The 27,272-nt window shown below is 32.3% G+C and overlaps 3 protein-coding genes across 4 annotated transcripts; all 3 read right to left on the bottom strand.

Moving 5' to 3' along the window:
* Window positions 1–3,957: 3,957 nt before the first annotated feature.
* LOC122588561 (protein MIZU-KUSSEI 1-like) lies at window positions 3,958–4,925 on the bottom strand. The gene has a single exon (XM_043760697.1). It carries the CDS (start codon window positions 4,875–4,877, stop codon window positions 4,170–4,172), a length of 708 nt encoding a protein of 235 aa, XP_043616632.1. The 5' UTR covers window positions 4,878–4,925; the 3' UTR covers window positions 3,958–4,169.
* Window positions 4,926–7,812: 2,887 nt separating this feature from the next.
* LOC122588722 lies at window positions 7,813–14,037 on the bottom strand. Of its 2 annotated transcripts, none has more exons than XM_043760894.1 (3): window positions 13,800–14,037; window positions 9,032–9,249; window positions 7,813–8,022 (listed from the first exon to the last, which is right to left on the bottom strand). In XM_043760894.1, exons 1-3 carry the CDS (start codon window positions 13,908–13,910, stop codon window positions 7,914–7,916), a joined length of 438 nt encoding a protein of 145 aa, XP_043616829.1. In that variant the 5' UTR covers window positions 13,911–14,037; the 3' UTR covers window positions 7,813–7,913. The 2 variants fall into 2 exon arrangements, with proteins under 2 accessions (XP_043616829.1, XP_043616830.1); XM_043760895.1 differs by having other exon boundaries at window positions 9,032–9,246.
* Window positions 14,038–18,399: 4,362 nt separating this feature from the next.
* On the bottom strand, window positions 18,400–19,589 carry LOC122589231. The gene has a single exon (XM_043761490.1). The coding sequence runs from the start codon at window positions 19,517–19,519 to the stop codon at window positions 18,587–18,589; it is 933 nt and encodes a 310-aa protein (XP_043617425.1). The 5' UTR covers window positions 19,520–19,589; the 3' UTR covers window positions 18,400–18,586.
* Between the last annotated feature and the right edge of the window lie 7,683 nt (window positions 19,590–27,272).

Below are 27,272 nucleotides of genomic sequence, written 5' to 3'. Positions count from 1 at the left end.
GCGTGTTTTCTAGAGTGGTTTCACGTTCTTTGACAATCACACAACACAAAGATTGGCAACAATACAATATAATCTATTTGAACTCTAGACTGACAAATATCCAATATATATATTACGTATAATACTTCATTTTTATTATATTTACAGTACCGAATTCAGCCTATTGAAAAACTCAAACCACTTCGTTCTCAAACAATGTGGGTGAAACCAATTGGGCCCCAACAACACCGAAGTACTCCGTAGTAGTGGATGATGACGAGATCTCGAGGGCCGACATTATTGTGATATTATTCGTCCTAATTAATTAGATATAACACATTTTTTATAAAGGCATCAACGGATAAATGACTAACAATGTCACGCGAATGCGTCCACACCGGTTCGACTCTTAATGATGCCCTAAAGGGTTGACTTCTCATGTGTTATATGGATATAGCATTACTAAGGTCCCCTCATCACATTTCCATGTGACAGGATTCGAACCTAAGATCAAAGATTCCACATTGTAGAAAATCTTTAACCATTGGGCTAACACCCCACTAATTAACTATCACCTATATATCTTTGATCAAAGCCTTGATAAATTTCTATGAAAAACATTATAACAACCACCTAATCTTCAAAAATAACCTATACATGAAAGAATTTCATGATAACCAAAATGGATGTGTATTTCTAGATATAAGATACCGCTGTCAGAATCCAAGGAACATGGAGAATGAGTATTTGACCAAGATAAAATTAATGCTGGATTGAAATTTTTGGATGGTGCCAACAATCCCATATCAATTAAGAATACTATTTGATTCTTCTTAATTTAGTTTTGTTGTACCAACTTAGAACAATTTGGCGCTACATTCCCCAACCTACCAACAAAACGTTTTTATTTTCTTTCAAGTAACTTTAAGGGGTCTGTTTGTTTTTTTTTAACCATTAAATAACTGAATGAATAAATAATGTTGGTATGAATTAAGTTAATACAATTGTTTTTTATTTATTAAGTCAAGAAAACAAACACTTTTGATGCCTTAATGGATTAAAAATATTTAACTAAGCCATGACTTAATTTATTAAGTCATAAACAAACAACACCTTACAGTTTTAAAATCTATCAAATTTAGGTAAAACTATTCGTTTGATATATACCCTCTTTTTATTTTAGGTAATTCTACCTTTGAATTACCAGAATTACATTTGGCTTTTTATGTTGCCCTTAAATCCTTAATGAACTATAACTTACACTCTAAACCTTTATTTTAATAATTAACACTTTAAGCCCTTATCTTCTAAATTTTCAACTATCACAATTACATCAACTTACACCACTTGACACCGCCACCACCACCAATAGTACCATCACCAACACCACTAGACCGCTTTTCCCACTGCCGCCGCATTGCGCGGGTACCATACTCGTAATCCTAAATATTAATCAATAAACTTGAGGTATTAAATTAAGGGAAAATGATCAGTACTGCAGACTTTACTTAAGCTTATGTACTGTCACATTAAAAAAGTTACAGATTAAACATTTGAATTTGATAAACATGTATATATGACCCTTTGAATTTTACATAACCCCCCCCCCCCCCCCCCCCGCGCACGCGTTTGCTTTACCTAAGATAGATACTGCATGCTTTACCTAACTTTTCTCCTTAAATTAAAGGGTTTTGTTTTATAAAAATTACACCATCTTTTTTAATTAACTAAACTACTGCTAATGAAAATTCATGTCAATAAGACTGAACGAATTTCTAGTGTTAAAGTGAACGTGTAACTTCGAAACAACTACATAGTATAAATCTTAAACACAAATATTATGTTCTTATCTAGTGTTTAGATATAGATATGAGCTCTATTTTATAATTAATTACTAGTACATACTCATGTGTTTTTAGGATAATTTTTAAGCTAATCATTAAAAATATTATTTAAAATTTTCTCATTAGTATTGTTACGGAGTATTATTGTTGCCCCGTTCAACAAGATCAATGCTTAACTGTCATATCTCCAATTCACAAGTAATACTTTAATTAGTGCCAAATTTCCCATGAAGCTTCGCTCTAATCTATTGTTTAGAGAATCATCTTGTTGGTAGCTTATGTAGATTCTCTTTATTTCCTTTTTAAGTTCTAGTTTTCTCTTTTAGTTAATGTGTTCAATTAGTTATGTGAAATTATAGTACATTACAACTAACACTAGACTAGGCAGCATTTTGGGTGATCAAGGAAAAGTTTTTAAAATCACTACATACATTTGAGTTAGAGTTATAAGACTTGTCTTCCCGGCCATATAAATCCATAATTTCTTGTTTGTATTTAAAAAAGGGAAGTGATCCCTACACAACACCATTTAGTCATACACACCAAATATGTGCATTATATAATTGTACTGTACAACTGCATAATGCATACAATGTTGTGTACAGTTAAAAAAAAATCTTGATTACCGAATAAAGGTTGTACACGTGCATTTCTCTTTATTCTCCTGTCCTTCAGAATTCTGAATATTTTTTTTTATTTAATTTACAGTAGTTATAGTGACATCAAAGCTTGATTATAGTACCATTCAAAATATTCATTCTCTCTTTTTATCTTTTTCTAGGAAGCTAGCATTTTGCTAAACTTGTTCTATAGCGATCTTTCTATTTATTTTTCATCTTGTAATTAGTTGGTCCTTTTCCTTGATCTGTAATCTGTATGCCAAACGTGAAAATAGAAGAACAATAAAAATAAGAGCTTTACCTTTTTGAATTTTTTTTGACTTCACAATAACTAATTACGATTTACGACGAGAGCAGCGAGACTTATTGGGCCTTTTCTAATTTGTAAATATTCATTAGTATATGTATATGTTGGGTCGACGCTCAAATTCAATATTGGGTTGACCAGGGCGTTAAAAAGGCTAAAGGTCCGGGGCTCAACAATAACTATGTCGAATCAATTAGTGATTTACAATACAAAACCCAAACTATTTTTCAACTTGAAAATTGAGAGATATTTTTTTGATATGTACCATAGGAGCGATTGATTGTTAACGTCAGAAAAAGCCCATCAGAATAAGCCCATCAGAATTGAGTGATTGTACGACTTAATTGAGTTTCTAATATATTTTTCTATTGATATAAGTTTCATCAAATAACATATAATAAAAAAAAAAAAAATTACTGTCAAAGTTCAAATAGGTCATTCAAAATGAGGCGGAAGGAGTACATCTTTTTCATAATATAGTTCATATATATGCATTTGCAACATACTAGGACATAAAACGAGCAAACATATATACGAGCATTAATAAACAACTAAACTAACGTTCACAAACAAACGAATTAACAAGACATATGATCGTGTTTGTTCAAGTAACTAAACAAATGGGAAATTTAATTCGTGTTCATCCGTTTATTTGTAGATAAACATAACTTTTCACCGTACTATTTTACGTTTATAGCTGTACTTAGTTTAGTACCTATAAACCTTTTTTTATTCTTTTCAACAAATCTTTACTATGTTCCAATTATCAAGTTTTAACAAACTCAAAGTCGTGAATGATCAGGGTATTATCCACAATTTTAGAGTGAGAGAGTGACAATAAATTTTACAAGCCCCAACAAAGAGAAATGGTATGCTTTCTTTTCTTTTTAATACGTAGCCTGAACACTATAACACATAATTAATTAAGCACGTATTCCATAGTAGCTCAGTGGTTAAGAACAGTTTTACGAGGTTTCGAGTTCAAGATATGGGAATGACATTTAAAGAATTTCACAAATAAAGTCTTCCGCATGTTTGAGTATTGCAAATGGGGCATAGTTTTATTCAAATTAAATGTCGTGATTTCTGGCGGTTTAGTTGGGGGTTTTTCTTTCCACTAGGTATTGAGGGTGAGTGGGCTCTCTAACGCGGACCCGATTAAGACAACGTAAGCTAGATACTCTGTTGCAAGCAATTGATCCATATCTTAAAAAAAAAGCTGTGATCTTATATAAATCGTAGCCAAAAATATTTGCACAAGTACTATAAAATGTCTAATATATCTTGGGATGAAAACAATATAAATAAGATGTCGCCACTCAAATCCACCCGTTAATATATATGTATGTAAACTAGCTTATATATAAATCCCTAATATACATTTTTTTTTTCTTTCCCAATCTCTTTCCTTGTTATCGATCAATGTACTCTTACAAAGAAAATGCTCAATTCCTGGTCATTTTCAGCACCTTCAGGATTGATCATATGAAAAGATTCAGAATCCTTACTTCCAGCCACTCTTTCAAACCTTGCTCTCATATAAGTTAGCTCTCCATCAAAAGCCGAATCCTTTTCAGATAGCCCCGGAAGAACCCCTGCTCCCATTGATACCCCTCGTAACGATTGCATAACGTGTAGCTCGTCATCCGTCATTTGCTTCCTTCTTATCGAGTACCCGTATTTCTTTCCATTACAATAAACCGCCCACACAAACTCTTCCAACACCTTCTTTTTATGACTTCTTGTCTCGCTTTCTAGTGATAACCTAACTATATCCGACGCCATTTCTTTTTGAAACGCACTTGAGCTCATAGGAAGCTCAATGACAAAAACCGGGGGGCGGTGTGGGTCCTCTTGGATGGCTAAACTCACACGCCCTCTTCGGTGGCCAAATAATGTTCCAGTGGTGGCATGATCTGTTAGGAGCGGCCTTCTGGGCCGCCCTAACAATGCCACCATTTTGCAACCAGATGTTAGCATTGGAAGAAGCTTGAACATGCGAAAGATCCCTCCTCCTGTGCCACTACTACTTTTGGACCTTTTTTCACTACGTGTTGTGTGTTGTAGTAACGAAAATAAGGCCGGGTTATCCATTTGGTGAAATGGGCTAGAGTAGACCGAAGGCATGATGAATAAAAAGTTAGTGTTTAAGAATGTCTTTTATCAATAAGAGGTTATGCTTAGATATATATATATATATATATAGAGAGAGAGAGAGAGAGAGAGAGAGAGAGCAAAAGAAGTTGGTCACTAGGACACTTGGTCCTATACAAGCTTTTTAAATTTGATTTAATAATGCAATTAGAAGATAAATAAAAAGTTGAGCGCGTAGGTTCCAAAAGAAAGTGAACGACTCGACTAGTGATTAGATGAACTGGTTTTAAAAGGTATATGATGTGATTAGTCAATGTTAATTAAATGCAATTAGGGAACGATTTGTATTTAATTTGACATTGATGTAACAAAGTTTAAAGTGAAGAAAGAAGTAGGACCAAACGTAGCAAAGGGATAAGGGGTGGGTTGGACCACATATGAAAGAAAAATATTGGCCCTGGTTTTTATGGAAATTGGGCACATGTGACAATGATATCATGAGATACAAAAGCTTATTTTATTAGTATTGAATATGAAAATGATTCGTGAATGTACATTATTTAGTATTGATGGGCATCTGTAGATTCTGTTATGTATTCCTTCTTTATATGATAAATACTTTTAAATTTTAAGTTATGACCCAAAATATCCATATCCATTATGTTAAATTAAATTGTTGTTTTTATTAAAAATCTGACACAAATTTATTGAATAATGAAAGTGTAGCTCACAGGTCCATCATTCATCAAACCTATAATAGTGTAAAGTTACATACGCGTAAATCTTATCTAGTTGCCTTTCAGTAATCAGTACCACCTTGTGGAATGAGAATGGATTCGAACTTGTGACCACTTTCTAATAACATTATCTACATTGACCTCACAGTGTACTTGCACAATTATTACACCGAATGATACCACTAAGGCCGAAATCTCACGGTGGAAATTAAAGTTACGTATATTTTATAGAATTCTATGAACATTATTAATTTACATAGAACAAGAGTGATACTTCATTTTTTCTAGGTGGGATAATTATTTAAATGAGAATAATAGGGTGCGCTGCGTTATAATTGATGTAAAACAATAATTGAACAAGGTGATGAAAGTTTTGTAAACATTGAACATGGAGTGTTATCAACATCAATTAACTTTGTGTTTTTTTCTTCTTTTGCCCATGGCTTAGCCCTACCCTAACCACAGGCCCATCTACCTTTTTAGGTGTCCTTGCTAAGACTTCTTTACTCAATTGGATTAGTTTATTCAATTTACAATAAGTTTTATTTAAGAGATTTCGTGATAAAAGAATATAGACTTTACATCAAAATAATTTGTACAGACCAAGAGAAATGATTCTGATGTTGAAACTATAGATTATAAGTAGAGCATATAGAACTATAAATATTTGGCCACACCAAGTACAATTCTGTCTTGTAACATGATTACCTCGGTTACAATAAATTTAGTAGTGTACGATTCACTTACCATGAAATCATGGTTGTTCTTCATTGACAGCGTTGTGGGTATACAAAGATTATACAAACTTACAAAGGATTAGAAAAGAGAGAGTTGGGATTGCTTCTGTTGAAAAAAAGGAGATCGAGATTAAATTTTTGTATCTCGGGATAGCATTGACCAATGATTGATTAAATTACTATTTTTATGTACTACACCGTTAACTTACAAAAGACTGACAAGAAACAGGTGCCTCTTGGACTTCTAATATACAAAAAAGTATCAAAAACAAAAAATTTGTTACCTATTCCGGGCTTCCGGTCTTCCACAAGGTACGAGGGAAGTGGGATGTTGATAACTTTACCCTTGCCTAAAGATTAAGAGACGCTTCGAGAAGGACCTCTAGCCATTTTGCAAGAGGGGGAATTAACAATAAAGGGCAACACTTTAATGAAAATGATTCATATTCATGTATGTTGTCCCATAAATGAGAAGACATGGTTACAAAACAACTATACAAAAAGACAGAAATTTCTAGCATTGCCCAAACAAACACTCTGCCACTGTCTCTACAATTATAGAACTGGGAAACCTTACACTCTTCAACCAACATGATTAACACATAACAAACACGTTGTAATGTCTTTCATCCGTGTCCAAAGCCAACAACATGTACCATATATTGGCCCTGTAGGGGGTCAAGGCATTCTTTGGCAGACCCATTTAATTAACATACCAAAACAATCTACAAGTATTTAATTTAACAATCAGTATCAATCATTTTTGGATTTTACAAACTATAATAGCTCTATGTAATACAATTATGCTAAATAAACTTAACCTGGCTTCCTTGTCTCATTCCTATAATAGTTACAATATTCATGCATCACTGTTAATTTGGTTTATGCAACTCCTCATCCAAGCTAGGGTCACAAAAAGTGTTATGATTAGCTCTAATAATCAGGCCCTGGTTCTATAGGTTAACTTATATATAAGGCTTGATTGAGTAACATGGTATCAAGCTAGTACAACCTTCGAATGAAAGCGGGCCACGACCACCTCAACTATAAAGATAAAAAGCAGAGATGACTACCAATATGGTCCCTTGTACGACTTTTTGCATATATCATATGAATTATTATGTACGTGGGGCATATAACTCACTTGCAATATTAGGTTCAAGTTAATGTCATATGATGTACAAAATGTAAGTTCAATCGACATACAAGTACAAAAAAGAAATCGCTCGATTCTGTATCATCATACAGAAATCAAACTTGCATATCCTTAGGCAAATTCAATTTGCAAAAATTATCCTAGTAATATATAGTATACATTATAAAATGATCCCAACTTATGTAGATAGAAAAGATGCAGAATCTAAAAGTTTTTGGTTTTCTTTATGAAATTGGAAAGAACTAGATAATCTAGGATGGGTCTGACACCATGTGCTTGCTTTTGCGGATTTAGACATTACATACTTTAAACTAGTGTAGTGCTATTGGTTTTAATAATTCTATAACAAGTGTAAGGATCTCATCATATATAACAATCTCATTTTTGGTTTTATATCATATACATTATGAGGTATTATCCTTTTGTAAAAAAGAAATGATTAGTTATCCTCGTCTAACTGCAAGGGCTTGAAATACTTTCCGTCTATGAGATAAGTACCAATGGTCAGACGAACTGCCCATACATCCATTGGCTTCCTTGACATAATCCTGCACATGGTTTAAGCTAATCAAGAAGGTTTCATCTAGGTGTCTTAGTTTAGCTTGTGGTATTGTAATGATTATTTTGGATTTAATAGTTTACAAGTAATACTGTATTACTGTAATACTATGGCTTCCTTAATATATAGTTATCAGAAATAAAAAAACTCTATTATTATTATCGATAGAAGTAAGAAAGTGTGAAAGTTTAATTGTTTCTTTTGGCAATCTTTCATATCAAAAAAATGATGCCTAGTCAGCAAAGCATCTGTCATGTGTCAATTTTGACATATTCCAACCGCATATTGCAACGTAAAGGTTAAAGACACTAGCATTCCTGGTTTAACTCTCCCGCTTTTAAAGTTTAAGGGGTTAATGTTTCATGTAACCTTATATGCCACATCTTTTTGTGAAATCCTAAGATGTTAGAGTTTGAGCAAATTTCATTACAAGACATAGATACTGTAAAGGTTAATGCAAGTATCCTATTCTACTTCATGAATAAGGACATAAGGTAATACTCTCAAGTTCTGCTTTAAAAATGAGCTTAGGCTTAACTTAGCTTAGATATTTATACCAACAATATATATTGTGTAGGCATGTTAAAACTTACGACAGACTGCCAATCCTAATCCATATTCGTGGAGTCCCATCTTCACTGGGTTCAAAAGCCCAATTAAAAGTGAGTTTTTTTTTTGTTGGGGGGGGGGGGGGGGGGGGTAGTAACAAAGAAAACTTCTAATAAATTAAAATAGCCTTCTCCTGACCGACTAATTCCAATATTTACTATATATCCAACAATGCTATATCGGGGCTAGTAACAAAGAATACTTCTATTCAATCCATAAAGATTAAAATTGCCATCGCCTGACTGGCTAATTCCAATATTTACTATATATCCAACAATGCTACATCATTTAACCAAAAAAATATGATACAAATGAAAAGGTTAGGAATCCAAGGCATATGTCTATGTGTGTACATGTGTGTGCAAATACAAACTCAGGAGAAAGTTTACCTGCCAACGTCGCCGGCTTTGACTAAGCCAGAATTGACTCTGAGACAGGGCATAGAAGCCGCAGTCTTTAACATTTGAGGAGCTTCCACTATGATAACTGGTGAGCCTATCTGTAGTGATGTAGAAGCTTTTGGTGTGAGGGCTGACTCAGCTGGTGGCTCTTTTGATTCAGACTTGATTCTTCCAACAAACTTCTGATTAATTCGGATGCAGACCTGCTATTTAAGAAAGTAAAAAAATTTGAGAACAAAATTACAAAAATCCATTTACAAAGTAAAACGGAAAATAGTCAGCTTATCATATCATATTCTTTCACATTAAACACCACGAAATGACCCAAATCTGAAGTTCAGAAGCATATAGATTAATAAATGGTAATTATAAGTGAGTGTGCAAACTCACAAAACAAAAGTTTTATCATAATGGGTAAAGTACATGATGACGTGTGGTCCAACCTACTTGTAATGTGTACAAAATGGTTCGATATATCCCAATTTTATCAAACTCCCCACAAGTGATCATATAACGATTTGTATATATACAAGTGAGGATGTATGTCCGGAAACGGTCAGGAATGATGCGGGAGTGCTTCCTGGCGGGAGTAAGTCAGGAGTAGGTCAGGAGTGTGTCAAGTCTCACCTCTGGCAGGAGTAGGTCTGGAGTGTGTCGAGAGGCTGTTGAGAAGGAAGCTTGATGGGAGTAAGTCAGGAGTGTGTCACGAGGCTGTCAGGAAGGAAGCTTGACAGGAGTAAGTTAGGAGTATGTGATGTCTGGAGCGTGTGAAGAGGCTATCAGGAACGAAGCTTGACAGGAGTATGTCTGGAGTGTGTCAAGAGGCTGTCTGGAGTGATTCTCGACGAGAGCATGTCGGGAAGCAGTCGGGAGGTGGTCGGGAGTAGGCCAAAAACTCTTGAAAGATTTCTAAGGAGCTTAACCTAGCGGTGGAAAGGAACTTGAAAGAGATATAAGGTCCGTGGCCCTAATGGCCAAGGGTTTGATAGGCTTGAGACCCTAATCTGCCTTGACTTGGACGGGAGCAAGTCGAGAGTGATTTTTCTAATATGTGACGATATGTATACGAATCAAATAAGAAGAGTCTTAAAATAAGAACACGGTGAGAACACTTAAATTAAAAGTCCATAAAACTAATATAGGGTATAACTAATTATCATTATTTAAGTGTTTAACAACACATTGGTCTGTCAATATATATATATAGGGTAACACTCCGGTAAGAACAGTCTTAAAAGAAGAACGGTGAAAACACTTAAAAACATCATTTTCATGCATTAAAGTCCATAAAACTAACATAGTGCATAACTAATTATCATTATTTAAGTGTTTAACAACACATTGATCAGTCAAAATCGAAAAAATCACGTTTTTTGTTGGATGCATCATTTTGATGAATATGCATCCAAGATGGATGCACAAAACAAAAAACATGATTTTCTCGATTTTGATAGACCAATGTGTTGTTAAACACTTAAATAATGATAATTAGTTATACACTATGTCAGTTTTATGGACTTTTAATGCATCAAAATGTAGTTTTTAAGTGTTCTCACCGTGTTCTTATTTTAAGACTGTTCTTATTTGATTGTCCCCCCTATATATATATATATATATATATATTTTGATGCATTAAAAGTCCATAAAACTGACATAGTGCATAAATAATTATCATTATTTAAGTGTTTAACAACACATTGATCCGTCAAAATCGAAAAAATCACGTTTTTTGTTGGATGCATCATTTTGATGAATATGCATCCAAGATGGATGCACAAAACAAAAAACGTGATTTTTTTGATTTGGACGGATCAATGTGTTGTTAAACACTTAAATAATGATAATTACTTATGCACTATGTCAGTTTTATGGACTTTTAATGCATCAAAATGATGAATTTAAGGTGTTCTCACCGTTCTTATTTGATTGTCCCCATATATATATATATATAATATGACAAGGTCTAGTCGAGAGCTTATCAAGACTTTTCCTTTACAAGAGCTATCGAGAGTTAGAGCTTGTGTCATATGTTACAAGAGTTATGTCTACTCTCCATAATACACTTGTCATATAAAGTCTATACAAATTGTATACTTATGATTAGATGTAAAGGATATACACACGAAATGAGGAAAAAGTGTGTTTATTATTCTCAAATGTTCTATTCCTCGTACATCGTCTTTTTGGGACATTACGAAAAAGTAAAGGCTGATATCTAACCAGGGACCAAAATACGATGTTGCCCTAATTGACACAAGTACAAATAGTAAATCGAGGTACCCATTCTATAACAACTCTTAATTTCCCCCCTGTTTTGGTCCCTTTAGTATGCGGTATGCCTAGTATTTCCGACAATCGCAATGGCTTATTTATTTCTTCATGTTCAAAAAAACAAGATTGTTTAGAGCCGAGGGCGCAAAATATTATCTTTTTTTTTTCAAAACTGACGTTTGTATCATAACACAGATATCCATTTAGCTAAATATGGTATAAGAGGCTTCCGTCAAAATCTCCCCAAAATGCTATTAACTAGTTTCAAATAGACCCGAATCGACAAATAGCTGATAAAGCTGGTCTATCTATATACATGTGGCTATCTTTAGTGAGTCATACGAAGGGTGTGTTATTAGTTTAGATCTATAAATACTCATTATTTGTGAGGTCATGGGAGACAAACATTCATTCAAGGCACTCACATAATTAAAATCATTCATATCAAAAACACACACAATATCCTTCTAGAAGGAGAAACCAAGAGCTTTCTCACTCTAGGTTATCCTTTTATCACTTTAGGTTCGTGGACTTAGTAGGTTTGCACTCTGAAATTGAGGAGATTAAGAGGATAACACGGTTAAGACCCCATTGTGATTTAGCTCAACAATCCATGCTTAAACAGTACAAAAATAAAAAAATAAAAAAATACAACCGCATATCAGGCATATTTCTGATGCCAACATTAATGTTATATGTAGCATTTGACTTCAAAGGGTGTATGTTATATACTCATAAGTATCTCCCTTTTTATTCGCTTATAACAATAAAAACACCCAAAGAACAAGCAATCTCATATTCTCGTTGTTCAGTGTGGTTAAAATTTTGCATTCTCAATATAATTTGGATTTGTATGGCGACTGACTTTAGACAAAATTGTTAGTCCCAAAAATGGACTTAGAATTTATTTAGTTAAAACATATTGCTAAGTACATTTAATCAGCAGAAATATTCATCATCGAGTATCAATAGAAGATAACACTCGGCTGAAGTCGAAGAAAGAAGTTGATGAAAGAGATCTTAAAGATTTGTGGAATAAATCTTTAAGTCTAATTGACAACTTGAAGATATTACAAAAGTGCCATCAGCACTTCTTACAGTTAGTTGTTGATGACCAAGTAAAAAAAGTCTTAGAAGAAACCTGCTGGTTCATTAGCAAATGCTGATGAATAAAGACATAATTGTTTTTTCTTAAAGATAAGACAAAAAAACACAGGTATGGGGACACAGTTGTCAGAACATGCACTTGTCAAATGAGACTTAGACAAGTGATTTTCACCAATCCCAAAGTGAATCTTTGTAAGGAAAGCCAAACATTAGAGGAAAGTGTTCGTCCAATTGTTTCACAAGATTAGATATTTGTAACTTTGTGTTTTCCAAATATTATTTCTCCAAGGACTCTGTCCATCCGCAGTTCTTAGTGTTTGATAAATTCAATATTTATCAAACATAATTTGTATTCAGTGAAGAGTAATTTAGGATTAGAGTTAGCCTTTTAGTCATTTTATTCCGCATTACTCTTTGCAATTCTAACTATTCATTAATAAAGAATTCCATTGAAAATTAACTTTGTGTTCCTAATTTTTCATAACATTGTCGTTAAGTGTTTACTCATTTTAGATGTAAATGAGACACCTTCATGTGCAAATGATTTTGGTAAACAAGTGCCAGTTACCATAGAAAGGGCGATATGGATTCACAAGTGTGTAGTGGGAAGTCTTTGAGTGCAACATTCCCTGCCACTTAGTTAAAAGGTTGTTCCAATGACATAACCCCAAACCAATCAGTCACGCAGCTATTTTCAACATTTGAGATAACTCAACAACATACTGGACGCTTTGTAATTGGCGAAAGTTGTTTTCATCTTTTTTTATGATCTTAGCAGTTTAGGCCCTGTCATAGTGTTGTATATCTAGGCTTTCTATAGTATTTAGCTTGTACTTGTTTGACCTCTAATGTTTTGCTAGCTGGTCTTTGTTCGTATTCAATATATATATGTAATTTTGCCGTTAAAAAAAAAACAACATACTGGACGCATTTAAAATAAAAATAGCAACACATTTTTCATTTGTCCCAATTGGGCAAATGAACCAATCTTTGAGCCATGTTGTTGGCTCTGATTAAATTTCGGGAACTTTTTAACTGGGTGAATGAAACTATGCAGAATTTCGGATAGCGTGGACATGGCACCCTGGTATGAGCACTTTTTTTTTAGAAAACATGTCCAATTAAGTGTTGACCTTTGGAACCGGTATTGTCTTTCCACGTCACAATACCAAAATAAGACCACATAATCACACAGTTAAAATTAAACTTACACAATGGGGCAAAATTACAGTCATCTAGGTTAAATATAGATACCTATAAGTTGCATAAAAATTTAATACGTTACGCCAATTAGAACAAATTTCAAAAAGTAAGTGGCTAAGTAATTCACATTATGAATAGCAACTAAGTAATGCAAGAAAAATTAAGTGATGAGAACCTTGTTGTTGTTTGTATTGGAAAATGAATTGCTGCTTAATGAGAGTGCTGAAGATGATAGCGGATTCTTCTTTACTAATATCTGAAGTGATGAAGCCATTGCTATTGTCATTGTTATTGTTGCTGATTGTTGTTTAAATGAATAGTGTTTTTTTGTTTTGTTTTTGGAGATGATAGGTAAACAACTGGGGATGGAATTTTGAGAGGTCAGCTGAACTTCTGCCTCTTCAAGTCCTTGAGGTTTTCCAAATGTTACATTCTAAACAGAAAACACAAGATATTATTATAGAACTCTTGGCCCAACTTAATTAATTAGTCTTAAGTCTTAAATGAATTATGTAGCATAGCCCAGTATAATTCACCAGGCTTATTATACGTTTTTTTCCTTCTATAGGATATTGGCCCAACCCAACCAGGTGATGGAAGGAAAATAGGAAAGTAAAGCACGTTACACACCACAACATGTTTGATTTACATTAGATATAAAAATTTTCATAACACATATTTAGTCATACGTATTTTGATGGCTATTTCTTCAAGTAATGGATTTTACGTATGAAAAGAGGTTCAAATCACAGTATCGTATCTATGTATATCAATGACCTAATATATATTTTTTTTATTATAAACTTAAAATATAGTGTACAAATCTTTTCGAGCGTCCGACTTTTCTATGATTCCACTCATATTGACGTCCGAAAAAGCACGGGCTCATTGACATTTCGTACCAGTATTCTAGTAACTTACATCAATATGACGCTATTTCTATTGACTATATGTATTAAATTAGATGTATAATGATCTTTAAGAAAAACACTCACTTAATTTGACATGCTCCGTTTTAATAAACTTAATTTTAAAAATCTAAATCGCATATCCACCGATCCATTTTATCTAGCAAGATTTTTCATGTCAAACTACAATTAAAATGAATCTATTAATGTACAACATTTCGGTCTTCTAAGATTCTTTACAACTATTTACCTCACAAAAGACTAGTTGGTTCATCAAAATGTCAATCAAACAATAAAAACAGGCGAAATATACTTTACTTAAACTATGTATTATATCAAGCTACTACTACTACCAATGGCGGAGCTCTGATGACCATGACAACCACACAATATCTAAACAACCACACAATATCTAAAACTATATATTTATAATATTATTTTTATGTATTTTTTTGTTTAAAAAAATGATGTTGTTGGTATCATAAAAACTATTCAACCACCCCAGTTGAAAATCCTGACTCTATCAGTGACTATGACTACATGCATTATTGCACATGTTGGGGAAATTCCCTTAGAAATTTTATTGAATTCACCGGTATATAAGGATACAAACAATTAAAGTCTTTACGCGAAAGACCATAACTATATATGATCATGGTACTCGCACAATGCACCGGCGGGCCGGCGATGACGGTGGTGTGATGGCGGCGACGGATGGTGACGGTGGTGGCGGCATTAATTGGTGTAAGTAAAGGTATTTGATTTAAAGGGGTTAGTAGAGATATTTTATAATATAATTGACTAAGAGTGTAATTTAATATTAAGAGTTGATGGTGATTTAATCATTAAAACTATTTTGGTTAATTCGCATGTACCTTTTTTAAACTTTTAATATGACTTATAATAATTTTTATATAGTATTACCCGAAACATCGACCATAACCATATATGTAATAAACTCCTAATAAATGATAAACAAAGAAACCTGTAATGTGTATTATAACATTATGCCGTTAAAAAACATATATTATTGCATATGGAAGTCGAAATAAATGTTAGTATATCATCACTTGAGAATGCCTTCACCAAACGTTCTAGATAAGGTCTTAAGTATAGCCAGTAGCCGTAACAAGGGACCCTCGAATTGCACCTTTAACTTGACCAAAATACCTCTCAATTCCCTTTCAAATAAACCTAATCATATCTAACCCACTTGCTACTTATTGTCCATGTTGATAATTAACTAAATACTTGTAAATGGTTATATGCTAGCTAGCTAGGCACAGGTCCCCGACATTTTAAGATGCATATATCAAGTGTCACAACTCACTATACTGAATCAGTTAATCTTCTTAGTCTTATCTTATATAATCTGCCTAATAATAATCCAGTAATAATTAATTAATTCCATATATATATGTTTGGTTCAATGTTTGCCGAATTCTCGTGGCGGCCAAAGTGCTTGTTAAACAAGTTTTCAAACTTAAGAATTTTCAAAGTTAACGTGCGAGGTACTGTGTAAGCTAAATTAGTCTAGGAATCAACTTAAACTTTCAATCGCTCTTTTATGAGATATTTATGCATATTTGGTTTTCTAAAGAGATGATCAAATTAATGTTAAGGTGGATGCGGTAAAATCAATTACATTTTAGACCAACTAATTAATTAATTGGAATAAAAAATTAATTTTAGTAAGACTGAAACTATTTAGTCCGGAAAAAAACACATATATGCATTGTTCTTGAATAATTAGTGTGGAATCAATAGTTGATAGACCATTGTTAAAATTTTAGACCCTGGATAAATCCATCAGGGTTTATTATTCGAGGGGTTCGAAAGTACCTCAAAATAAAGTATGTTAATTGTGGTAATTACAAATACAATAGTAATCTACATTTTTTGTATATACATGCAAGCATAACTCATAATTAACAGGTTATATATATATACACACACTAGTTTAGGAACCCGCTTATTATGCGGGCAGATTAAGATAATATTTAAATTATCAAATGCATTTAAATTATCAGAGGACTCTTATTTTAAAAATTCATTTTTTAAAAAACCGTAAGAACTCTTAAATTTTATATTGTATTATATGTTTTTTTTCCATTCACATGTGAAACATTATAAAAATATATGTCGCAGAAGAATTTTTTTTTCAAAACCTTATATATAGTCGTTTGTCACATGTGAACAAAAAACGTGAACAAATACATTCACAAGTTCACATTCACAAAATACTATTTTGAAGGTTTATTAGAAAAATTTCTTCTACAACATACATTTTCATATCATTTCACATGTGAATAAACAAAAATAACATATGAACAAATATATAATTTAAGAGTTATCATGGTTCCTAAAAAAATGATATTTAAAATAAGGAAACTCTAAATTATCACTTATAAATCATATATGTACGTACGGATTAGCTATATCAAATTTTATGTACATTGATTTTAATATAATTAATATTTTGTTAAGGAGAAAATTGAAAATCAAAGTTTCATTAAAGGTGATGTTATATATCAATTCAAATAAAAATATAGCTAATAAAAATTATTAAATAATTACAAGTAGCTATTTCTATATAAAAAATGATGTCATCAAAATCTTTTTTTATTTATATAATTTATATAATAATAGATAGATGTATCACAAATCAAAATCACAACTTATAATAGAACTTGACATTTTCATTCTTAATTAAATTTACTCTTTTGAGACTTATCTCTAATCTAAAGTAAGAGGTTTTTTTTCATTTTTAGTAATTTTTATCTTTAAATTATCAGAATTACCCTTGACATTTTATATTATCTATACTTTTTTATAAAAAATTATCACATCCCTTATTTTTAGAAATAGTTACATAATAGTTACACACGGAATTACTTTATTATTAACCTTAATAAAATATCATTATGGAAAAAGTTTTTATAAAATACCATATTTTGCCGTTAATGAATTAATTTACACTTTAAACTCTTATTTTAATAATTAATACTTTACGCTCTTATCTTTTAAAAATTAATTTCCACTATCACAATTACATCAACCTACACCACTTGACACCGCCACCACCACCAATAGTACCATCATTGACACCACTAAACCGCTTTCCCCACCATCGCCGCTGCATTGCGCGGACACCATGCTCGTAAAAAAAACAAAAAAAACTTATAATCGTTAATTTATTATTATTATTATTATTATTATTATTTTGAACGGTAAGTTTGGGCTCAGCGGCATGCAATCATATACCCAATTACAATTTCAGAAGAAACTCATTATGGGAAAACCACCGTCTCTAGGAGCAATTCACTCAACGTGATTTGAACCCAAAAGTTTTTAATCCCAAGCTTTACCATATATCAATCCTTCTATTGTATAACAAATATTTTTGAAATTGACATCTCTAATTACTTAATCTAAATTAATTTTCCTTCGTCAACATATAAATAAGATATTTAAGATTTGCCTTGGAATAATCCAAATTTGTTACATTTATTTTACTATTTTAATTTATCCTTATCATCAATGAAAATGATTTTTTGTTCGCATTGCAAACGTGACGAGCTAGTATATATGATGATGCCACATCTTTTGACTATTTTTAGGATGATGATTTGATTAGATAATAAACAAATTAATCTGGATATTTTTATATTCGTCTTTGATTATTCATGTACGTTCATGATATTGATCAATCAATAAACAAGTACAGTACTTTGTATCACCCATTGAAAGACTAGCTTGTAGCTTAATGGCTTGGTGATAATTGATTTAATTCCTAGATTTTCATGATGACTCCTTAATGTTTAAAGCAGATAAAAATCAAAAATTGAACAAATAATCAAAGGAAACTAAAATAAATTTTACTAGTTGCATATGAACATTTGTTGATCATTATGACATAAATGATGTGTAACACATCAATCATGGAACAAAAAAGTTCTCTTTACAAATAACTGAAATAACAAATAAATTCACTGATTGATTAACATGTATATATAGAACCAAGAGATATATATTTTCAGGTACGTACTCCTCGTCAATCTTTATGAGAATTCCCAAATCCATTAGAAAGTGCTTGAACGGTTGGATTAAAGGCTAATCTTCCCAAAATACCTTGCTTGTATGGCAAGAAAGTTTTCTTCTTCATATCATTCGAAACCGCCCGGTTCACATTATAATGAACCTCATGAGCCGAAACCCGACCCCTTCTTTTAGACGACCCTGAACCCGACCCAGACCGATCCGATCTTTTACTCGAGTTTCTAAAATCCTCATCATGTTTCCTAAAAATAGATGAGTATTTCTTCAAAGGATCTCTATCCATGGCTCTACCATCCGAAGCACTTCTAAACAAGAAAAGATCCATAAAACTCCATTTTTTCGACCCTTTACCCGACCCATAAGCCGAAAGAGTACTACAAGTTGATGTCAAAGTATGCGTCGTACTATTTACGGGTGCCCGTGGTTGTTCTAAAGCCGGTGGTAACGATCTTGTTCTTCTACTTCTTGATGAAGGTAAAGTACTAGAAGAAGTGTTTCTTTCTCTCCCCCTATCTCTTTTTATAATATCATTCTGGTTTTGCATAGAACCATGCAAAACCTCTTTTTCAACCGACTTTATCACACCACCGCGAAACAGATCTTCCGCGGAGGCTGATGAATCTTCTCTATGAAGCTCACCACTAACATCAAATGCAAAATTTTCTTCAAAGAATTTGTTGTTAAATGATTTAGGAACACCCGGTTTTTCTTCCCATGCAAAAGGAACGGCGGCGAGAGAGTTGGTTCGATTGGTGTCATCTAGCATCAAGAGCTCATCAAATTCGAGTTGTAACTCGGTGAGTCGTGAAGGGCTTGTGGGTGCACTAAAGAAGTAGTCGCCCATCGGTTTAGGAGTTGGTGGTGCGTTGGCATAGACCGATGATGAATTGAAGTCGAAATCGGGGGATAATGGTAACACAACCTCCATGTTATGTTTCCCTAAAGTTGTGATGAGTTTGGAACTACACTTTTGAGCTATGAAAAAAGGTTAGTTTATATAAAATGAAGATATAAGAGAGGCACGGGGTGGGGCAGGAGGGTTAATTGAGCTAGATTAAATTGACTGGAATAATAATAAATGAATAATACTCATCCAACAGTCTAAGTTGCCGTCTTGTAATTTGCTAGCTTCTGGAACAACGTTTGTCATGTGTCGTATGCAGCCTCGTTTGTTTATTCATGGAATTATCAATACTACCTATTGTGTTAGTCGTTGATTATGTACTACTGGCCGGGGGTATTTCTTTTTCTTTTATAAAAAGATTATTTTTTTTTAGTATATTTAGGGGACCACAATCTTATAATTTTAGAATTTTATATAAAGTAGTTTATTACCGATTGAAAAGATATAATAAGACTAGAAGCTATATATGTACATGATATAAAATGTCAAACGAGTACTAATTAAAAGGTTAAATAATTGGTTTAATTAGTTAAAAGATTAATAGTTGAATAATAGCTATGTGAAAAGTTATAAGTTTTTGTTACTTTAGTTTGTTAAAACTCAAAGAATACGTTATTGAAACAAACCTAGAAAAAGACCAAGTTATAATCTTGGATTGAATATAATTTTTATTCGAAGTATATTAATATAAAATTGTTTAAACTTGCACGAGTAATAATATGGATATTTAATAAACGCTATTATTGTGAGTTGTTATGTCTTTTTGTGTGCATTAGTCCTTTTGTCATCTCTTATCTACCTACTACTATATGTGATGATTTGGTATAACCATCAAAAGGTTCACTTTAATCGCCTTTTGGCCGAATAGATTTGCAAATGAACTTTTAATAGCACTTTTAATGGAACTTCTCTGTACATTAGTTACCATCAGTCCGTCACACAACTAAGACTAAGAGGAGTGGGAGTTTCGGGGAGGAGGACAACTTGTGCCATGTGACATGTGGATAAGAAGAGTTGTCCCTCAAAAAAGATGAAAATGATGCGTTTTTAAGGGTAGTCGACTTGCGCCATATGACACTTCCAATGATTAAATATTAATAATAAAAAGATTAAATAATAAAATTATATATTTGTATTTTGTATATAAAATAGATTTATTTATTATATGGTAGATTTTAAAATATTTATAAGTGTAGGATTAAAAGTGAAAAAATCAAATTAATAACTATAAAACAAAAAAGTCATCAATCGGTCTATCACTTGTGGATCTACCAAATTTACTTCTGGCGGCCATCTTCCATTACTTCCAAGTTCCGATTGTAAGTTTTTTTTCCATTCACTCTACTCACTATACACACACACCACACATATATAGGTTTTAGCATTTTAGGTAAAATAAAACAAATATTAAAGTAAAACAAATAAAACAAAATGTTTCTCTTCACTGAAAATCACCGTACATCATGAAAAGTATTGTGCATCAATTGCTTCGTTAATCTTCGTGCATCAATTTAACTATGATCTAAGGATCAAGATATTGTCCTATTTGTTTTTTAATACTTGTTTTACAATACCCAACCTCTTTCTATACAATACAAAAAACAGATTAAAAAAACAAAAAGAAAAGAAAAAAAGGCTATTTTTTCTCCCCCTCAATGTCACTTTTGCCTTGGTCCATGTGCTGGTCAACGAAAAATAGGGCGACGGTGAGGGTTCGTTCAACGGGGACAATGTTTCGGGCGGAAGAGAGGCGGAAGAGAGGCGAACATGGTACCACCTCAGTCGGGACGCCCTCTTTTTCTTACCACTCCATTTAGTTTAATATGGCCATGGATAGATATTACTTCATTATCAATTGCTTCATCATCTTAATTCTTTTCTTTTATATACATATACACATACATCCACAATTCATATACACATCCACAATGAAAAAATATCATATAAGAACTCTTTTTTTTCATCAATAACTCACCGGCAGGATCAAACCAATACACCCACTGATGAGATGATGCCAATGAGATCAATAAGGTTAAGCACTGAGGGGCAGCCTTACACTAAGGACTAGTCCCCAGATGGATTATTCCAAATCAGTGTCACATCAGCAAAACACCATCCAATGATTATTTTCCCTAAACCAACTCAATACTGAAGACTAGTCTTTGACCCAACTTTTATTTAATTTAAGACTCACAAATTAATTTATTTTTTCAAAAAAAAAAAACACATAACAACTCGTCCATATTGGAGCAAGTGGCACAAAGACGAGTTCAAGGACAAGTCGAACCCAATAGTGTTCACTTGTCCTTGGATAGCGGAAGCACCATAACAACCCGTCCCTATTGGAACGAATGGGGAATGAACTACATATGGCACCTTCTGATGAGGCATACTGATGAAACAACTGATGTCCTCTAAGCATCTACCAATTTTCAATGTAAATAGTAAATCAAACATCACCAAATATCCAAATTAATATAAAAAGCTATAAATAGTTCAAAAGAAAACAAACTTCAAAGGTCATACGAATATCAACGCAAGAACATAAATAAACGAACTATCGAACATTCACAAGAACATAAATAAACGAACTATTGAACATTCACAAAAGAAATAACGAGCATTCACGAACATAAATGAACGGACGAGATTTATGATCGTGTATGTTCATTTAATTATAAAAATGAAACTTTTTTGTTCATGTTCTTTCAATTAATAATTGTTCATGAGTAGTTTGTAAAACGTTTAATTCGTTTATAACTTTGGCTATATTGTTTTCTCTCTATTTTTTTTGTAAATACACTGATTTCTCAAGGGGTTAAACCAAAAAACAAAATAAAGTGTATTGATCGCGATCTTCATACAAAGTTGCATTACTTAGTGATGCAGCTGCCTGCCCATGATTGAAAACATGGGCCTTGTTAGATTGATATAGAAAGGAAACTGGTTGGATTTGGTATTTTTCTTTGCTGGTAGGTTATGGGCCGGTTTTTGGGGCAAGCACACATCAAGTCACTAGTCACCAGAGACTAGAGAGTAGAGACCAATTAAATCAATAATCTTTCTGTGTTATAAAATTATCTCATCCTCTATTTTCAAAAGTGTTACACTTAGTTACAAAGTAGAAATATCCCTAAAATAATACCTTTTATGAAAATAATTATTATTAGAAATTATTCAATTTACTTTTAATGAACTAATTTACACCTTAAACTTTTAACTTACGAATTTACACTTTAAGCTCTTATCCTCTAAAATATTTTCATTATCACAATTAAATCAACCTATAACACTCCACACCACCACCGCCACCAATAGTCGCTGTTATCACCACTCGTTATCGACACCAATAAACCGTCATCCCATTGTGCAAATACCATTATACTAACTCATAAGAAGGAACTGTTAATTATGAGCCTATATTGCATGTCGATCCTTTTCAAGACACCCGTGTTTATTCGAAAAGGGTCAATGACTTAATTTTTGAAGCAATATGATTCTTGAATATGAATCCATCTAATAGTTATGTTTAATTCTACTAGGGATCGTTTTTCACAGGTATAGTAAGATAACATTAGATTAAACATACGTAAGCATGTTTTTTTGTAAAGTCAGTTTTGATTCAGACGTGTTAGAGAAAATTTTAACCAGCGATTTGCTGAACCTGCAACCTACTCATAGAAAATACATTGAGATAAAAAACCCAAAAGTCAAAGGAAAGAGTCACCTCTGGGACCATTAGTCCAGTAACCATTTATCCATACGCATTAAAAATGTGACACAACATATATCTTTACTCCTCCTTTCTTACATAACAACCGCCGAGAACTACGAAAGACCGTTGGAACTACTTTGCTAAAAACAACAAAATTTTTTGAGAACCATGACATCTGCAATTCTGCAAAACTCCATGCTATATTACAAATAGAAAAAGAAAAAAAACATTATTGCATATATTCTATATTGGTAAAATACTAAAATGACGTTACCCCATTGGTTCAAAAACCAGTTCATTGAGTTATATCGAACACCATTTGTTATATCTTAATATTAATTATTTAGAAAATAGTTGTTTTAAACTTAATTATCGATGATATGTTTTACTTTTTCAACAATTTATCAAAATTAAACTTTCTTAATTTATAAATATTTACAGTTCGTAAATTTAATCAAAGAGTAAATTAACTTTGAATATTATATGGACATAAATACATTTTATTTAACTCTTGAATATTATATGGACATAAATACTTTTTATTTAACTCTTAAATATTGTAAATTAAAAGCGAAAAGTTTTAAAGCTAATTGATAGCCCAGTGGATTCTCAGACCTCCAATGAAGGTTTGTTCCTTGGGCAACTAAGGTTCAAATCCAATGAGACACAGGTATTACCCCAAATAGCATTCAATGTAGTAGATGTCATGCTATTTGGCCATCTATCCGGGGGGTTTCTTCCCTGTAAACCACCGCGATGACATTCTGCCCGATGGATGTAAAGTCCACACATGGGGTGAACAGACTCTGACAAAAAAAATGTACGTTCAGAAAAAAAATTGATATTTTTTTCTTGGGACCTCTTATCTATACTATTATATAAAAAAATAGCACTCTCTCTCATCAAATGTTGAAATATAACCATGCGAATGTACAAAAATGCCCTTCCTTTATTTCAATTAAAATGCATTCCTATTTAAACTATTTTCACAATTTCACTTCAATTGAATATCAACTTATATTGTTAATACGTGTATTTTTTGTTACTGTTGGTCTATATTGAAGCTACGGTATCATCGTGGTATCTCGCTTAATTAATTGTTTACTGATACTGTTTTTGGTAATCACGACATCGAACGCATTGTCAATGGTATCCGCTGCAACGCGCGGGTACCATGCTAGTATATTTTTAATCCATTTTAGGTCTTTCACAATTAATGTTAAAATAAAATGGTTGTTTAATATGTACATATATTGACTATATATATGTAGTCACTCGCATTAAAAAAAAAAAAGTTAATACAACTCTCTCCCTTACAAAAAAAAAAGAAAAAAGAAAAAAAAACTATGTCTAAAACATCAATAAGCATAAAAACAACTCTAAATATTTTAACATTCTTATTTTGGTATAACCATATGTATACACGGGATTAAAGTCTTTCTATTTTATGATAATAAACACAAGTATCATACGAGTAATATTATAGCAATCCAAGCTATTACAATTAATTAATTACTACCTGATTTTAATAATTAATAGCTCAACATAATTACATAAGTAAATTTTATATCAGGCAACAACATTTGTTTGACCAGCATTTGCCATATGGACCTGACCCACAATATTTACGACAATCTTGATGAGACTTACAAGATGGAGCACGGCATTTGCCTTGCCGATAGCAAAAATTCACTACGCAAGGTCCACCATGAACATTAGGTTGTTCCGTGCCAAAAGAAAGAATACCATTGCTTTCTCCATTGATTTCTACCACTGGAAACAAATTACACGTACATTTCTTTAACTCTCAAGTAAATATTTACATAAAATTTGATATATATATATATATATATATATGAAACCGAAAACTTTTGAAACTATGTATAAATTAGACTTGCATTAGTTATTGTCAACTTTTAAATAAGTTAATAAAACTAATTAATAGTTAATGTTATACTCCGAATTAGTCCGAAACCAAGTTATAATTGATAACAAGTATTCTTTAACTCTGAAACTAACATCACATGATTATGAAAAGTACAACACGCTTTACTACAATAATAAAAGCTATATTGTAAGTTTTCTTATTCAAAACGAAGATCCCATTTATATCTCTGTTTATTCGAGTAATGTCAACGACACACGTACTGATCAAACACTTTGAACCATTTTTACGCATAACCCAATACACAAAAACTTCAGTTTGATGGTGCTATCTGTGCTATGTTATCATTTAAGGGTTATTAACTATGGATGTAACTAACTAGTAACTATGGCCAAATATCTATGTTATGCAAAAAGCTTGTAAAATATCTATGTCATGCAATAAACTTTCAAATCTCGATTATTGGAGTAACTGGCCAATTAAAAACTCACACGTGACAGATTATATGGTTGTCACATATATATATCCGGGTACATCCAATAACCAAGATTTGAAAATTCATTACATTACATAGACATTTTACGAGATTTTTACATAACATAGACATGTTGTTATGGGAGCTGATTTGCTCAAGGAATTATATTATTGGTACACATATAATGAATGTCAAATGACTTTTATATCCTATATAAAACTAAATATTACAATCTTAACCCTCCGTAACCCTTTACCATTTGTTTCAATTTTAACAATTCTAATTCTCGCGTCGTCATCATTCATCAAACATCCCTTTTTTTCTTATAATAAATGTAAGTAATTAACCACTACAAGCCATGTACTTTGAACGTTTCATATAATTGTTTATTGATTCTATAGATTTCTTAAGTTTTGTAATCATTAAGAATTTGTTTTTGTATATATGATTCTTGCATACTCAATAAATTTTTTTTAAGAACTATTTTATTATTTATTTTATTTATATAATTGTTTGACTTGTGGAAATTGCATGTCTGTTTGTTAATAATGGTGTTGTATAGGTGCCAGGTAGAGTGTTTTACTTTTCTGGTAAATTAGATATGAATGCTAGTTGGTTACATAGTTTGTTTTGTTTCGAGAAAAAAATAGATATAATCAATGTTTTGATTTATTTATTTTTTTGCTTTTTACTAGCACTTTTGCTTGAAGGCTGAAACATCACCATCATCTCAAATAAGATGAATTAGTATATTTTGTGTTATGTATATAAACCAGAGTATGAGCGAAGTATATTCTAATTTATTTGAGATTTGAGAAGCCATTGAATAAGATAGAGAAGGAGAGAAACCATTGAGTATTAATACACTAAGGGGGTGTTTGGTTCATGGAATTCTTAGGAATTCCATGGAATTGGAATCTAAATTCCTTCCTTTACATTGTTTGGTTGGATAAAATGTTGGAATTGGAATTTAAAACTTTCTTTCCAATTCCTTGAAATGCAGAATTCAGAAATCCTTCAACATATCCATGGAAAGTTTCAATTCCAATGGAATTCAGAAATTTTGACAAAAAAGCCCCCCAAAAAAATACAAATCTAAACCTCCTTTGTACGTTACATCTGTTGTAGCCATCTTGTTCATTGTTGTACCCCACACTGCTGCCGACCACCACCACAACCTCCCTGCAACGCCTAGACAGTTACCACTTATGATTGGAACGACATTGCAGCCACCACTTTCGAGCAGCCACCTAACCACCAATCTTGATGTGCTGCCATCAGCCACCAACCTTTGTACTGCCATGACAGCCACTGTCTACCGCCATGGCAGCCACCGTCGATGCTTAAAAATTTAGAACCACCGCAGTCCACCAACCTTGTTTTTGTGCTCCATTTTCCATTTATCTTGATTAATAGATTTCAATTGATTTTGAAAATTAAAATAGAAGAATAAGAAAGTAAAATTTTTGGGTAGAAAGACATTGATGATGGTGATGTTATTGTGTGAAAAAAAAAAGAGTATAAGAAATTGAATAAATATTGATTATTAAAAGTGATGATGGAGATGTTAAAAGAACATTGATTACTGTGATTTGGGGATATGGAAGTGACGACCATATATCTCTTTACGGTTTTTATGTATTTATTATTATTATTATTATTTTTTAATTATATATAAACATAAATATGTGTTATATATAAA

Source organism: Erigeron canadensis, chromosome 2, assembly GCF_010389155.1.
Source record: "Erigeron canadensis isolate Cc75 chromosome 2, C_canadensis_v1, whole genome shotgun sequence".
NCBI classification, from domain to species: domain Eukaryota; kingdom Viridiplantae; phylum Streptophyta; class Magnoliopsida; order Asterales; family Asteraceae; genus Erigeron; species Erigeron canadensis.
This window is presented reverse-complemented; position numbering and strand designations above follow the sequence as displayed.